At 49.2% G+C, this 15,674-nt stretch overlaps 5 protein-coding genes across 5 annotated transcripts; 2 read left to right on the top strand and 3 right to left on the bottom strand.

The window, feature by feature from the left end:
• Window positions 1–502: 502 nt before the first annotated feature.
• Window positions 503–3,133, top strand: PEX2_043610 (TFIIH complex kinase subunit CCL1; the record flags this gene model as incomplete). Its single annotated transcript, XM_016741636.1, has 5 exons — window positions 503–763; window positions 823–1,103; window positions 1,156–1,319; window positions 1,745–2,091; window positions 2,180–3,133. 5 exons carry the CDS (start codon window positions 503–505, stop codon window positions 3,131–3,133), a joined length of 2,007 nt encoding a protein of 668 aa, XP_016603338.1.
• A 445-nt stretch (window positions 3,134–3,578) lies between these two features.
• On the bottom strand, window positions 3,579–3,959 carry PEX2_043600 (uncharacterized protein; the record flags this gene model as incomplete). The annotated part of the gene is made up of 1 exon (XM_016741635.1): window positions 3,579–3,959. The coding sequence occupies one exon, from the start codon at window positions 3,957–3,959 to the stop codon at window positions 3,579–3,581; it is 381 nt and encodes a 126-aa protein (XP_016603337.1).
• A 909-nt stretch (window positions 3,960–4,868) lies between these two features.
• Window positions 4,869–6,769, bottom strand: PEX2_043590 (ATP-binding cassette family ATPase ARB1; the record flags this gene model as incomplete). The annotated part of the gene is made up of 2 exons (XM_016741634.1): window positions 4,869–6,137; window positions 6,209–6,769. 2 exons carry the CDS (start codon window positions 6,767–6,769, stop codon window positions 4,869–4,871), a joined length of 1,830 nt encoding a protein of 609 aa, XP_016603336.1.
• Window positions 6,770–7,304: 535 nt separating this feature from the next.
• On the bottom strand, window positions 7,305–13,029 carry PEX2_043580 (O-methyltransferase, family 3; the record flags this gene model as incomplete). The annotated part of the gene is made up of 12 exons (XM_016741633.1): window positions 7,305–7,883; window positions 7,964–8,306; window positions 8,913–9,868; window positions 9,973–9,999; window positions 10,068–10,092; window positions 10,265–10,560; window positions 10,623–11,026; window positions 11,077–11,172; window positions 11,235–11,509; window positions 12,129–12,148; window positions 12,202–12,951; window positions 13,009–13,029. 12 exons carry the CDS (start codon window positions 13,027–13,029, stop codon window positions 7,305–7,307), a joined length of 3,792 nt encoding a protein of 1,263 aa, XP_016603335.1.
• Window positions 13,030–13,647: 618 nt separating this feature from the next.
• PEX2_043570 (uncharacterized protein) lies at window positions 13,648–15,126 on the top strand (the record flags this gene model as incomplete). The annotated part of the gene is made up of 1 exon (XM_016741632.1): window positions 13,648–15,126. The coding sequence occupies one exon, from the start codon at window positions 13,648–13,650 to the stop codon at window positions 15,124–15,126; it is 1,479 nt and encodes a 492-aa protein (XP_016603334.1).
• Window positions 15,127–15,674: the final 548 nt, after the last annotated feature.

The following is a 15,674-nucleotide window of genomic DNA, read 5'->3' as shown; positions in this document are numbered from 1 at the left end:
CCTTATTGCCTTAACGCCCATCTTAGTTAGTTATCGGCGGCACCTTGCTTGTACCTCCGACATTCTCGAAGACAACCAAAGAAATTTATATTCCGCCGAGGCTCTATACTGGGATTTACATTTCGCTATCCAGGATTGATAATTGTGTTTTTTCCGTCTCGGGGCCTATATTTCACGTGCATATAACAGGTGACAGGTGTTTGAGCTCATACTGATTCCCCGTATAGTTCCCCTCCTTCGGTAAGATCCTCGTTTATCTTGTTACTTTTAATTCGATAGAGGATTTCTTACTCCGGTTGTGATATTCTCTACTTGATCTGAACCCTTCCTAACACCATCCTCCTACCATTAGCCCCACTCCGTCTTCTCTCCACGGCAGTTTCATCGTGGTCTTTGACGAGACAGAAATAGATCTATTTCTCCCCACACTTTACACATAAAGCGATCTCATCTTTCAACATATCTTGATTGACCTCTTTCTGAAACAAGTCCTCAAATCACCATGGCTAGCAATCGTATGCGTCGCATTGGAAAAGAGATTGCGGACATTCACGCAGATGCCCACTCTCAAATCAAGGCTGAGCCATTTGGGAGCCAGGACGATGTCACTCACCTAAGGGGCTCATTTCCAGGGCCACCCGGCACCCCGTATGAAGGTGGCACCTACAATATCGATATCAAAATCCCCACCGACTACCCTTTCCGGCCACCTACTATGAAGTTTGAGACCAAGGTGTGGCATCCAAATGTCAGCAGTCAAACGGTCAGGGCCCTCTTCACAATATCCATCTTAGAAAAACTGGATTCTGACTGCCAATGTAGGGTGCAATCTGCCTCGACACGCTTTCCAGCGCTTGGTCGCCAGTTCTGACTATCAAGTCCGCTCTGCTTTCGCTGCAATCTTTGCTTAGCACACCCGAGCCCAAAGATCCCCAAGATGCTGAAGTAGCTAATATGCTTCTCAAGTCACCCAAGGAGTTTGAGCGTGTTGCACGCGAGTGGGCAGTCATCTATGCTGGAGCTCCCGTGGGTAGTGCTAACAATGGAAGCGGATCAAGCCTAGATGACGCCCGGAAAGGAGCTGACGAAGACAGCCTTGCAAAGTGAGTCGTTCTTCTGCCATTATTTGGTATGGTTGCTGATGATTATCTATAGATATGATGGATACAACAAGAATTTGATCGATCGTTTCACCAGCATGGGTTTCGACGTTGATCGTGTTGTGGCTGCTTTCCGATATGTCGGTGTCGAGCGACGAGGAGGTCAAGACTACGAGCTGGAAGAAGGTCGTATGGGTGATATTGCCGCCCGACTTCTCGGTGAGTGATGTATATTCTGGTGTCTGTGGTGGACTCTGGATGAAACAAGGCAGAAAGCACATATGGAATATGATTGGATTGCATTGGGTGGTTTATGCATGTTAAATATTTGCTACATAGCTTTTAATCGATATTCAGACCAATAAAATAAAAATAAAAAAATGTTATGATCTTTAGGTAGATCTCTAGAGCTGAAGTGAGGGTTTGTGTTATCGATAAGCACCAGCTCCGAGCAACCTCCCTCGACTCAACCCAAGTGGATTAATTGCTGGGCTCATTCATAATTCCGATTTTTATTCTCATATTTAGAACAGCCCTGCGATCTCCACCTATTCATCCTCAGAATTTCTCTTTGGTGATACTCTAAGCAGTCGGCCGTTATCTCCGCCCAAGAATAAAGGTTTCTAGCCTTTGATTCTTCCGAGTCAAGAGCACCACCATGATTGAAGACGACATTTACCGTGCCTCATCCCAGTACCGACTGTGGTCATATACCGAGCCATCTCTACAATCTCTCCGAGCCTCGACGAATGCAGTTGCCAGTGAGCGCGTGCGCGCCGCTTTGCGCAGATCGCGCGAAACTCATCAGTCAACCGCATCCTCCGCGGCGGGAACACCACTACCGGAAAGCAATACGGAAATCAAGAACAAAGATGGGAAGGATGTTGAATGTTTGACACCAGAGGAGGAGCTCGTTCTCGTGCGGTATTACTGCGAGAAGACGCTAGAGCTGGGAGAGACATACAAGCCACCAATTCCGACCATGGTCCGGGTACGTCAAGCTCTAGGGGACTTTATGCTTTTCTGAAAGTCCGTACAAATGAAGCTTGAGAAGCTGACTTTTTGTTCTGCGCATATAGGCCACCGCGATCCAATACCTCCGCCGCTTCTACCTAACCAATTCACCCATGACATACCACCCAAAGTCGATCATGGCTTGTGCGCTCTTCGTCGCAAGCAAAACCGATAATTACTATATTTCTCTTCGGCAATTTGCAGATGGAATCCCTGGCGACACAACGACAGAGGACGTCATCGCACCAGAATTCCTGCTCATGCAGGGTCTCCGTTTCACTTTTGATGTACGGCATCCATTCCGGGGACTCGAAGGCGGCGTCATGGAACTACAAGCCATCGCACAAGGCCAAGGCCAACCAGCCCCCCATCTACCACATGAGACCGCGGAAGATCTGCAACAAGGATTGCTGTCCATCGCACCTCCTCCCGTCCCATCGTCCTCAATGTCAGATCGAATCGCTCGGGCCCACGGCACAACCCGTGAGCTGTTGAGAACCGCTGCGCAGATGACAGACGCCTACTTCTTGTACACACCATCCCAGATCTGGTTTTCTGCCTTCTTACTGGCAGACCGTCCCCTGGCTGAGTTTTTGCTGGATGTTAAACTCGGTGGTCCTGTCACGGCCACAATCCCTGCCCCCGAAACAGACGAAAATGGCTTGGTGAACCCTCTATACGAAATTCGCTCCAAGCTGCATCACGTCTTGACCGAATGCTCTACTCTTCTTCAATCTTACACACCCCTCTCCTCCGACCCCGCGCAAATGAAGAGTCTCAAGCGCATCGCAAAGAAACTATATCATTGTCAGAACCCTGAGAAGGTGAATCTGGCTGCTTCCCAGAAACGGGAATCGGCCCAACCATCTACCGCTGTTCAAAGTGATACTGGAGTGGTCACTTCTGAGAGCGAAACAGAACGCCTAGCTAAAAAGCGGAAATTGGAACAAGAACAGATCATCCGTCAGGATGATAATGTTTTTGGTCCGGAGTTGGTCACTCAGCGAACCAAGCAGTAATGATCATGCAAGCCATTGAATCTAAATACACAAATATTTTAATATCAAATACCAAAATGGACACATTTCTAGATGCATCAAACGTCGGACACGATAATACATTTCCAATTTCCAAATCCTACGTACAGCTATTAGACCTCTTCGTACCAAATAGAATACAGCATTTCGATGTCCATCAATGCGAATCAATGGTCGTTATTGGCACTGCCTATTTCCCTCTCTAAATCTCCGAAGTAGATAGCCAGGTAAAATGTATATCCTGTACAACACAACAACGCCATTAGTCCCATTATTCTACTATGAGTGTCATTGTTGGCTAATACCCATAGACTCTTCTATCTATGTAGAGACCCAAAATGACCCCCAAAATATGAACCATTCCTATAAACCCTACTCTACAAATCAAACAAAAAACAAGCATCCTAACCATAAAAATAAGTTATATTCAAAAAGGCAAATGATCCAAAGTATCGACCAAAAGATCCGCAACCAGCAAGGGAGCCGCAGAACCGCTAGCAAGCTCATCTTTGATCACAGTCAGTTCCCACTTAATCTCAAAGCAGATCTCCTTAATAGAAAGCGAGCCCCAACGGATACGCACGCGGTTATCATCCCGGATCCCGAACTCGCCGACCTCGCCCAGGAATCCAATCTGAATCACCCGCTCGCAGAGCTCCTCCAGTCGTGTGCTGATCTCCTCCATGTCAGGGCTGGGTGATGAGCTCAGGAGACTGAATATCTGGCACTGGAGCTTGTGGGTGAAGGTTTCGCAGGCTTGTGTGTAGATCTGGCGGAAGTTGTGGGGGTGTATGCGGGCTCCGTTCATTGTGTTGGTGGGTATGGGTGTGTAGATATCTGTGTAGGCGAGCTTCTGGGTTTCTAGTGTGAGTGGGTTAATTTGATAGGGCTTACCTAGATCTGGTTATGGCTTTGGAGAATCAGATGAGATGTTGGCCGAGATGGGATAGGGAATTTGGTGAGATCCCGGGGTATTTATGTATGTCCTTGATGTTGACTTGGATTTGGTTCTTTGTTCGAGAGACAGAGAAAGACAATGAGGGCTACTATTGCCATTGTTGATGTTCTTTGTCGCTTGGTGCATCGCCACGGTGTGTTCTATTAGTGTTGGGATAAGATCAACAAGATGAGAAGAAAGGGATTGACAATTCTTGAACCAGTTCTATAGCCGATCTTCAGCCTTGACAGCACTGCTTATGAGGAAGATTATCTAGACAGGATATAGACAACATATCAATCAATCAGAAGTCTGAATCATGTACATAATTTGGTGCCATATGTAAATACTGAGAGAATATAGCCTATTCTTCAAGCAAGAATTACAAGTCATACGGATATAATTCAGACTGGCATCCCTTATATTCACCTCGGAAGAGAGGACTAGATACTCTATCAAGGATGCACAAGACAGGAAAGCGAAAAACAGACGGCAGGGGTAATGAGTTCATGATAGCAAACGCAGAAGTCCAATCCTCCATAACCCAAAATCTATTCGGAAAGGGAGGAAGGACAAACGATCTAACGGACAAAAAGAAAATAAATGAAAACCATCCCAATCCAAGGAACCTTTTGTTGTGTCCCTGTTTGCCGGGAACCAAACTTTTAGTGCCATGTGGGCATTTGTATTCCTTCAGTTCTCGTCTAGCATTTCGTCGTCATCAATAGGTGGAAAAAAAGAAGTTGAACAAAGTTGAATAAAAAAGAATCAATAAAGCCCTTAAACGGCACCGGAAGACAACATCTTGTTGCGGAGGTGGTTCTTGTATTCACCGATGGAACCGTCCCAGCGGCGGATGGTCTTGTCCTCACAAACCATGATGTCCTTGGCGATCTTGTCGAGGAGACGGAAATCGTGGGAGACGACAACGACACCACCGCTGTAGGCGTTGATGGCATCGGCCAAGGAGTCAATGGTGGGGATATCGAGACCGTTGGTAGGCTCGTCAAGAAGAATCATGTTGGGGGACTCGATGGCAAGCAGAGCGAAGACAATACGAGACTTCTGACCCTCGGACAAGGTACCCATGAGGGCAGTCTGGCCCTCACCACTCAGACCGTAGCGGCCGAGCTGCTGGCGCCAGTACTGGTAATCCTGGGACTTCTCGGGGAAGCGGTCACGGACGAACTCCAGGGAGGACTTGGTGAGATCAAGCTGCTCAGAAGAGTGCTGGCTGTAAACACCGAGCTTCAAGTGAGTGTGACGGGAGACACGGCCACCGATGGGGCTGAGCTTGCCGGTCATGAGACGGAGCAGGGTAGACTTGCCGACACCGTTGGGGCCGACCAGGGCGGTACGGGAGTCCATGTCGACACCGAGATCAAGGTGCTCGTACAGGGTGTCGTCCCAGTTACCGGAGTAAGAGAAACTGACATCGTCGAAGGAAAGAACTGGGGGAGGAAGCTTCTCAACATCGGCGAAACGGAAGGTGAAGACACGGTCGGCAACAACGGGCTGGATGAAACCATCGGCCTCCATCTTGTCGAGAATCTTCTGGCGAGACTTGGCTTGACGCACCAAGTTAGCGTAGGTACCAGCGGAAGCAATGAACTTCTTGATGTGCTGGATTTCTTCTTGCTGCTTGGTGTAGGCCTTGGCCTGGTTGGTCTCCTGCTCGCTACGGGTCTTGTGGTAAGAATCGTAGTTACCACCGTAGTAGAGGAGCTTCTGGCCACGCATATCAAGCATGGTGGTGCAGACACCGTTCAGGAAATCCATGGAGTGAGAAACCAGGATCAAAGTACGATCCCACTTCTTCAGGTACTCCTCGAGCCACACGCAAGCCTCCAAGTCCAAATGGGCAGTGGGGTCATCAAGCAAGAGCAAAGAGGGCTTGACGAACAGGGCCTTGGCGAGGGCAACACGCATACGCCAACCACCGGACATGTCCTTGGTCTTCTTGTTGATGGTGTTCTTGTTGAAGCCGAGACCGGTCAAAATGAGGGAGGCACGAACGTGGAAAGTGGAAGGATCCATCTTGTCCATGCGCTGTACAGGATAGTTAGCTTGTGTTCTGGAACCAAGTAAAGTACGACTCGAAAAATGCGAAAAATACGTACGTCATATAAGTCTTCAAGGATAGGGCTATCAGGGCCATCATCCTCAAGAACCTGCTCGGCCTTCTTCTCCATCTCATCCAACTGGCGTTCAGCCTCGCGGACAACCCAGTCAAGGGCACCGAAGTCGGTGGGGGGTGCACCCTCGTTCAGGAGGTAGATATCGATGTGCTCGGGAACGGGGTACTCGCGGGCAGCAATGGACTTGAGGATAGTAGACTTTCCGCAACCGTTCTCACCGAGGAGACCGTATCGACGGCCGAAGGTCAACTCGAGGGTGGAATCGGTGACCAGGACCTTTCCGTGGAACACAAGGGAGCAAGAGGTGATCTTAACATCGCGAGAGGCGGGGAGAGATGACAGCACACCGGTGGTGACACGATCGGACAGACCGTGCTTATCCAGCTGGGCTGTGAGCTTATCAACGACGGACTGATCCTTAGTGGCGGGCGCATCCTCGACGATGGGGTTTCCGTGGGCATCGAGCTCGACCTTGGTGACCTTCTTGGGCTTCTTCTCGTCGGCACGCTTGGCCATGCGGGCAGCCTTCGAGGCGGAAACCATGGTTGCGTGTGTGACGGTATAAAAAAAGGGGGTTTAAAAAAAGAAGTAAGGGAAGACGGAAAGCAAAGGGAGGGAGAGGAGAAAGGATGACAATGCAAAAAGAGATTGAAGAGAAATGCAAAAAGGCTGAGTGGATCGCCTGGCGGGGCGGACAGAAATGGAGGGGCGTAGAGCAGTGGAGTTGGTGGTTTGCCCTTATCGATAGAATCCTATCGATTGTCAATGAGAGAAAAAGAGAAAAAAGAATTGAAAGTAGAACGTACCTTTCTCACTTATAAATTTATTTATTTGGCTAGAGGATAGAGTGAGTTGGCAAGTTCAAGGGTCCAAGAAATTTCACCAAAAAAAAAAAATCAATCAGTGGGCCATGGACATAAGTGGATTTTGATTGGGAGAGACGTCACCGTAGTGAATGCCTGAGGTGTCTATTTGCCACTTTGATTTGTGTGAAACGCGACTGGACGATAACAGGACTATCTAAGGACGAGAGATAACATGCTAATATTTAATATGTGCGGTCTCCCACTTCAAAGCCTCAAAGTCTTTCACTAATCTTCAGCAATACTTCGTGCTCCTCGGCAGAAAGCAATATCCCATCAGGCACCAAAATATCACCATGTTCTACAACCAACCGTCGAGGAACATCAGTCAGACTATCCTCATAATGACTAGTGACACTAGTTGTTTCCTTTTGAATCGCCTTTTCAACATCCCCTCGAGACCGTGAAAGAGGATGTGATGTCCACCAGTACAGCGGATACCGACGCTGGATATTGTTGATGACCACGGCCGCAGCCTGCATAAGTGTGACTCCAAGCAACATGACCGGGAACAAAAACCAGCCCAAAGCAACAGTTTGAGAGTGTGTCACAGCCAGAAGAGCAGTTGCACCCGCGGGCGGGTGTGTAGTTTTGGTGAGAATCATGACAGCCGTGGTAAGAGCGCAAGCCAGAGCACCCCCAAGCTCAGTATACGATTCAGCACGAGGGTCCAAGGCGAACAACTTCGATATCCCAACGCCGAAAAAGCAGGCGATGACCTGGCTCAGGACAGCATTGCGTGGTTGTGCGAAGGGCGAGTCGATCGCACCGAATTCAATAACTGCCGCCGCACCCTATTATCAAAGAAACATAGTCAGCCCTGGGTTGTTCTTGTTCTACTCTGCTCTCGGATCAGACCCCCACCACAACTTACAAAACTGCCAACAATAACTGTTGCATCACGCGCTTCAAAAGAAGGTACCCGTTTCGAAACAGATGCCACCAAAGCCACCCCACAAAACGCTCCAACCAACGACCACAACGCGATCACGATGTTGCCTATTGGCTTGGGTGGTCTCTCCCGATATCCCAGCATATAGGCGAAAGGCTTTGGTATGAGATGCCATCGTGGTGCTGGCACGAACGGATTCACATACCGATCGATGTCAAAATTCCAGGTCGTCGGGTGGGATAGCGTCACGGGCCCATGTGGAGATGACGCCATGCTGGAATTCTGCTGTGAATGGCAGATATGCTCTAGGCTCTGGTAGGTTTTACTGGAGATCTCACAGCAGCGTCAAATCTCATGAAGACATCTCACTGTGGGGTTCAGCCCTGTCGGGGAATAAAGAAAGAACCCTCCATCCACCGTTTCCCGGTCCCTCTTAGTGAGCAATACCTCATGTGTGCGGTCTAACACGCAAGCCTTCTCTCTTTCTCCGCGGATGTCAAATATCCGACGTCCTAAAGGTCGATGCCAGGTCCAATTTCTTGTCCACTCAGCGGATTTACATTTGGTAACATAAATTACCGTTTGGGACTAGCGGCTTGGCATAGCGTCATTGGCCAGCCTGACGATATTTCCTATTTCGTCAATGCATCGTATAGATGTAGCCCGCTACAACTAACATTTATAGGTTGCTTTTATTGATTGCTTTGGAATATCACTGAAATAAAAATTGGAGTTGATTGCCAGACGAGCTCTCCCGGCTATTGTGATTTATGTCCGGTCAATACCAGAGCATTCATCTATACTAAAGAATACCAAGATGTCTCCAACACCAATACACAACATTTCCATAAAGAAAAAGACTCAAAGCTCACTCCCAACATCCCTCAAACACTCCTCCCCCTCCCCAATAACCAACGGCAACCCCACACACCAAGCCCGCGGATACTCCATCCCCCACTTCGCCATAAGCGCCCTAAGATCCGCCTCATGACCAGGAATAACATTAACAAAAACCCGATCCCCATGGGATCGCGGCTCAGAATGCACCGCGCCCTCGTCCTCGCCAACCCGGAAGAAAACACACTCCCCCGCTGACGCCTGCACAGTCCCATGTGCGCCTAGCTCAACGGCCAGCCGTTCTCGCACCGACTCTGCCGCCATGGCGCACCCGACACAGCGCACAGAGACGCAGATATGGTTTGGGTGTGCGGTGCGGGCAGCGGTTTTGGCCGCTTGCTGCGTGGCGCGGGCTAGGTGGTTTGTTGCCGGTGGAATGAATAGGGTTCCTGGGCCTAGGAGGGTTGTTGTGAGTTTCCAGTTTGTTGGGGTCGGACTTGTAGAGGGGATTTGGGCGGTTGGGGGTGTAGGTGTGAGTGCTGGGTGATGTTCATGATGCTTGGTTTGAAGTTTGGAGGTTAGGATTGGGGTCGAGAGGTCTTGGTTTGTTGTTGGTCTTGTCCAGGTGGATTTGAGTAGGTTAGTGATTGGTGAGAAGAGGGATTCACGTCTATGGTTTATTGGTGGCCTGAGTGGAGAGAAGAATAAATCGTCTGTGTGCCAGCGTGGGATGTCGAATTCGTCTGAGCCTTTACTTGCTCTGATTGTGAGCCAGTAGTGGGATTGGTTGTTTCTGGTCAGGAAATCGTGGACGTATGTCAGGAAGGAGAACAATGAGGGCATTATTGAGCCGTTGATGGTGGATTCTGCCCATGTATTGAAGGAGGATGGCAGTTTACATGATTCAAGGGTCAAGAGGGGCCCGCAGTAAGTCCATGACGACGAAATGTTGAGGGTAATTGGGTCATCTGGTGGTAGCAGTTCTTTAGATTCGACTGGATATGGGAAGAATCGGAAATCTGGTAGCGATTTGACGTCCATCATAAGTATTCTTAGCTCAAGATTTAATTCTTCAAGGGGGCCGTGGAACAATTTGCAAAGCCCTCCGTACGTATAAGAGAAAATATGGTCAGACCCCTAGCTCGTGCCTACCATGTGACGGGGAAAATCCAGTCAACTGCCTAGTAGCATTTAGGGGCCGTTGTTAGGCAGCAATATGGATATGGATATCCAAACAATTTCCACGTACTTTGAGAGCGGACATGATTGGAGATCTACAGTTTCAGCCGTTGAAATGCTTTTGTGTAACAATGTTAATTGTTTCGTTGCTAAGTGCAAGGGTAATTACGGGATTTATTGCAGCAAAGAATTTCATCCAAAACTTCAAGCTATATTGCCTTTTATCAAGTATATCATAATCATTATTGCATACAAACATGAGCTTACACGTCCAAAGTACGTCCAGTGCGGGAACTCTCACGAGCCAACTCGATCAAACGAATGACCTCGCGGGCCTCCGCGCCACTGGCAGGGAGATCACCCTCGCCGTTAAGAGCGCGGACAAGCTTGCGGTAGTACTCAGTGTAGGTGGGGGGCTCCACGGTGGGGACCACTTCCTTGACGGGCTTGCCGTCCTTGATAGTAGTCAGAGCACCGTAACGCTCACGGGGCTCACGGCCATAGCCCTTATCTTGGGGCATGATGCCGGCCTTGAGTTGATCTTCTTGGATATCAAGGTGGTACTATACAATCAGGTTAGCTTTTACTTTTTTACATCGTAGTCTGCACAAGTAGATGCTCTTACCTTCTTGAAGCTACCCTTGTCACCCCGCACCCAGAAGCGCAGCTGCTCATCCTCGGGGCTGACCACGGTCGCCTTGGCAGTGGCCAATGTGCCGTTAGCATAATGCAGCAGAACAGTGAAGGAGTCTTCGTAAGAAGATGAGTTGGCCTCCCGGGCGGAGCCAATGAAACCGGTCACCCGCGCGGGGAGACCGAGCAGGTGCACGACCTGGTCCAGAAGGTGGGTTCCAAGGTCATAGATCGCTGAGCCACCAGGGATGACCTTGTTCTTCCACTTGTGAGAGTCGGAGGCCGGCTCCTCGGGACGGTGGCGGTCGAAGTGGGTCTCGAATTCGGAGATGCGGCCGAGTGAGCCATTCTTGACGAGCTTGGAGAGGGTCACGAAGTCGGCATCCCAGCGGCGGTCTAGGGCAGGTATTAGTAGGGGTTTGCATCAGCTAGATCACCAGACATACTCTGGAACACGGCAAGCTGCTTGTTGTTCTTCTTCGCAATGGCGACGAGTTCATCGGCTTCCTGGGTGGTGGGGGTGAAGGGCTTCTCGCAGACGACTGATATATCCCACGTTAGTTTGTCTATGCTAATTGTAATCCAGGACCTTCTGGGCACTTACCGTGCTTGCCAGCCTCCAGCGCCAGCTTAGACAGCGCGAAGTGAGAATCGGGGGCAGTAGTGATGATCACCACGTCGATTGCGGGGTCCTGGACCATCTCCTCAGTGGTACGGAACGACTTCACGCCGGGGTGGTCCTTCTCGGCATCATCATCCTGCTTCGGGGTGCGCTGGACAACTGCGTAGAGCTTGAGCTCAGGAACCTCCTTCACGAAGGGAATGTGGAAGATCTTTGCGCTAAAGCCGTAACCGACAACGCCGACATTGTAAATCTTGCTAGCCATGATGAGATATAGATTGAGAATTAATTGAGGGAGAAATTAGGAGGGGCAGAGACTTTTTATATGGCCCCGGAAATCATTTAGCGGGGAGAATGCGGGAAGGTCCTGGCGACGGCAATGTTGGCTCAGGTGGGGGTCGCCCCAAAGGCCGAGTCGGTTTCCCGATGTGGCAACGTTCGACTCGACATCTTTGTACTTCGGAGCACTCTGTCCCTGATTAATAATGACTATTTCTTCCAAGGTTGTATTCGATTCTCTTGACATATGACGGAGTTCCCATTGTTCAGTGTTGACGAACCTTTCAGACAAATGTGTGGTACAGGTTTCTGCTAGAGATTAACAATGTAGCTCTTGAAGATGATGGACCCTCATGTCAAATTGAACCAATGAAATGAACTCGTATGATTCTGGGAGACTACTTCTCCACTAAAACTATTGTTAAGGCGGATGTTATCCGCTATTTCTCCGCCACGCTTTCACCAGACCATACGGAGTAGTAAAAAAAAAAAAAACATCGAACATATCGGCATACAACATATGTTGTATGTCGCTATCCGCATTGCGTCATGCACGATTTAGATTTAAGTATCTATGCCTCTTGCACCCCCACACACCTCGTGACTTCAACAGCATCCTGTCAAATTGCGGTTAGTGACACCGAAGATTTCTTTCTTGGAACAAACTTACCCGCAATCCCTCGGGTTGGCATAACTGACTCTCATACACCAAGTTCGGGTTCCCGACAAATCGGAAAGTGGGCACGTCATCTTTCTCCACATAGGACTGGACCGCACGTTCGGCAATCCCGGTAGTGTTATAAACCTGAGAAGGTCCAGCCTTGGCTGCTTCACGCTTCTGTTCCACCGTGCTGCGGACATATTCCAGATATGGTGGGTTGCCCGGGTAAAGGACATTGTCAGCAGCGAGTACCGAACCAGGCACAATGGCCCCAAAGTGCTCACAAATCTTGAGGTCAGTGGTATACGCCGGTTTGTAATGATCGAGGAAGAGAAGTTCCACTTCTTTCACCTCGCCCGAGGTGAGGAGTTTGTGTAGCGACAAGTCGCTTCGACCGACGATGATACGCACAAAGTCACGCAATCCAGCTAGCTCGACGAGCATATTGGCAATTGCGGCAAACTCTGGGTTCAACTCGAGACTCAAGTAGCGTTCACCACCATTTCGACGGACCGCATCGCCGAACAAGATCGCAGAGTAGCCCACATAGCAACCCAACTCGATCATGGTCTTTGGCTTTTGTTCATCGATAAGTTTGGTGATGAATTTGCCCTTTTCGGCGCCAATAATCATGAAACGGTAGTTTTTCTCAAACTCATGGATCAGATCGATCACTTTTTGGGGATGGCCCCGGATTTCATCCAGATTTGGTTGCCCATAGATGTAATGCAGGAGCTTCAGCTCCTTGCCGGCGTCGCTCTAAAGTATAAGTTAGCGCTCATGACTCACAATCAATGGTCAAAGTGCAATTCCTACCGCGGGAACTTGTGTAGACATGATGTGGATTTAGCTCAAGGGAATTGAATAAGTGATTCAAGTAACTACGCGGACAAGTCGACTTATAAATGTCTACGAACCTCGGGGATAACCCTTGGAATATACTTCGGGTAAAGACAGTATGAAAGTCCGAGTCGGACCACACACACCACTCACTATTCACCACTCATTAGTAGATGGCGTTATCACCGTTCCAAGTCTGGAAATTTATATACCTCGGAGATATCCCATCGGGCAATTAGTGCCGAGCGCACCGATACAAAGTACGGGGTCGGAAACCTGATCCCATATGGTAATTCCGTATATTTCCTAACCCTGGGGGTTAGATCCGAGACCCCTGCCGTTAGCTCTAAGGAAATTTACCCGGAGGTCTTGATCTCCCAAGGTTATTTAGATAGATCGAGGGTTTAAGTGTTTTAAGTGTTTTAAGTGTTTAACGTTGAAAATGCATCGTCACATCGTCACACCGTCACACCAAACTAGGTCTGCAGCCCAAGCCCCTCATTAATACCCAGCCACCGCCAACTCACATTTTCACTCCTTGTCAAGGACCATGTCCTATAATCGAGGCGAGCCTTTCGAGGTTTATTATTCCAAATACCTGTACTCCGTAGTCAAATGAGCAAACACATCTATTCGCTCGTTGCGCTGAGGCAGAGACTCAACATGTCAATCAAATCCGCCAAAGCTTCAGTGTCATCGGGTACTTTGTCACGAGTATTCTGGCATCTCCTTCGAATATGCCTTTCATTCTCGCTGTTATTTGTCGATAATACCATTCTCGTGGTCGCGGGATTGTTGGCCCATCTCCGGTCAATAGCCAATCGACACCGAGCGACACAACGAAATGTGCGTTTTTACCCGAAAACAGTCCTCATCACGGGCATAGGTACTGCCCATGGCCTGACTCTGGCAAGGTCATGGGCAGTAGAAGGCCACCGCGTGATTGGCGCCGATGTTACAGACCTGGACCTGCCCGTGCGCTCCGGCGGGAGTATGTCCAAGGTCCTGGTAGCATTCTACCGAATTCCTAAGGCTCATTACATCTCCCGGCTACTCGACGTTATCCACCGTGAAAAGGTCGACCTGTGGATTCCATGCTCGCCCAAGGCATCCTCCATTGAAGATGCGACGGCCCGACAGGTCGTTGAGAGTCGCACTAGCTGCAAGTGCATCACCTTTGACACCGAGTTGGCGGCTTGCTTCGCCAATCCTGATTCTTTCAGGAAGTATGTGACTGAAAGAGGTCTTCCTGTGCTTGAGTATCACAGAGTCCAATCGCGCGACTCTGTGCACAAAATCTTGCACCGGTCGCCCTCCAAAACCTACCAGATCTCACGAGCCACCCCAACTGCGAATGAGAAAGCTATGCTCTTGCCGAGGCGCACGCTGAGCAAGACATACTCGGTGGTCAGCGAGATTCAGATCTCCAAAGAGCGACCCTGGATTCTGCAGCAACAATCTCGCCTCGGAGAGTTATTCGCAGACCTACTAGTTGTGCGTGGCCATGTTCAAGCCATTACGGTTCGGCTTTCGGATCCTGGTTCGTCTACGTGGGGTGCATCGCGTCTAGATGAAGCTCTGGCCGCTTCGGTTCACAGACTCATGCAGACATTGGCAACCAAAAGTGGTGTTCGCTTGACAGGCCATCTCTCCGTGCGACTCATGGTTGATGAAGAGTTCGGCGTGCATTCTGTCCGACACACTATCTACATCGCCGGCTGTACATCTGGCGCCAGAGTTGTTGACAATCTGCTGTATAATGCGCCTTGCCCCATTGCAGGGTATCTATCTGTGTTCCCTTCCAATCCAGTCGATACAGCCAACGTCGCAGCGACACTGTCATCAACCCGTTCAACGCCAACCTTTGCCCGAGCCGCCATTCTTCCCGCTGCTTTCTTGCAGTTTTCGTTATTTCACTTTGCGCTCACGACTCTTGAAGTTGCAGAGGCAGAACTAGTGAGGCTGTTATTCTGGAAAGACCCCCTGTTTTCTTTTCTTGATCCGGTTCCCTGGTGGTGGCAAGTACATGTCTATCAACCACTGCGAGAGATTTGGGTGTTGATGAAACAAACACGAGAGGCGGGATTGGCTTGATTATGTATTTCCCTTTATGCTAGCATGAGTATATGAGAAACGAGACTATGATGTACGAGAATAGTCGGCCTTCGTCCTTGACGTAACACTTTAATAATCCGGGCCGATCTTTGGGCCGAAACGATATTAGGGACGTCATATATACGAACACTTCGATGTGTTTTAAGATGTTCTTTTTAGAGACTTTTCAGGCGCTTTTTTTAGATGTAGGCGAAGGCAGTAAAAGGCAGTAAAAATCCTAAACCGTGCAGAAGACCTTTCTATGCACTATGCACGGAGTATAACCTTTGAGACTGTGGAAGCAGTCAGGCATATGCCAAGCAGAGTGTGGCGGAGTTCCCGAAATAGTAACGGGCTGTCGCCTGGGCGATGTGGAGGACATACGTATGCCCGGAAACAACAGATCAGAGTGTAAGAGAGATAAGTTGAGCCGATTGAATATTGAACAATTCAATTTAGTTACATATCTCTACGTTGTGATTATAACAGTTGCAAAGTTGCGACATTGCGACGTAAAACTGAACAGAAAAAAACAAAACAAAACAAAC

Source organism: Penicillium expansum, assembly GCF_000769745.1.
Source record: "Penicillium expansum strain MD-8 chromosome Unknown contig145, whole genome shotgun sequence".
NCBI lineage: Eukaryota > Fungi > Ascomycota > Eurotiomycetes > Eurotiales > Aspergillaceae > Penicillium > Penicillium expansum.
This window is presented reverse-complemented; position numbering and strand designations above follow the sequence as displayed.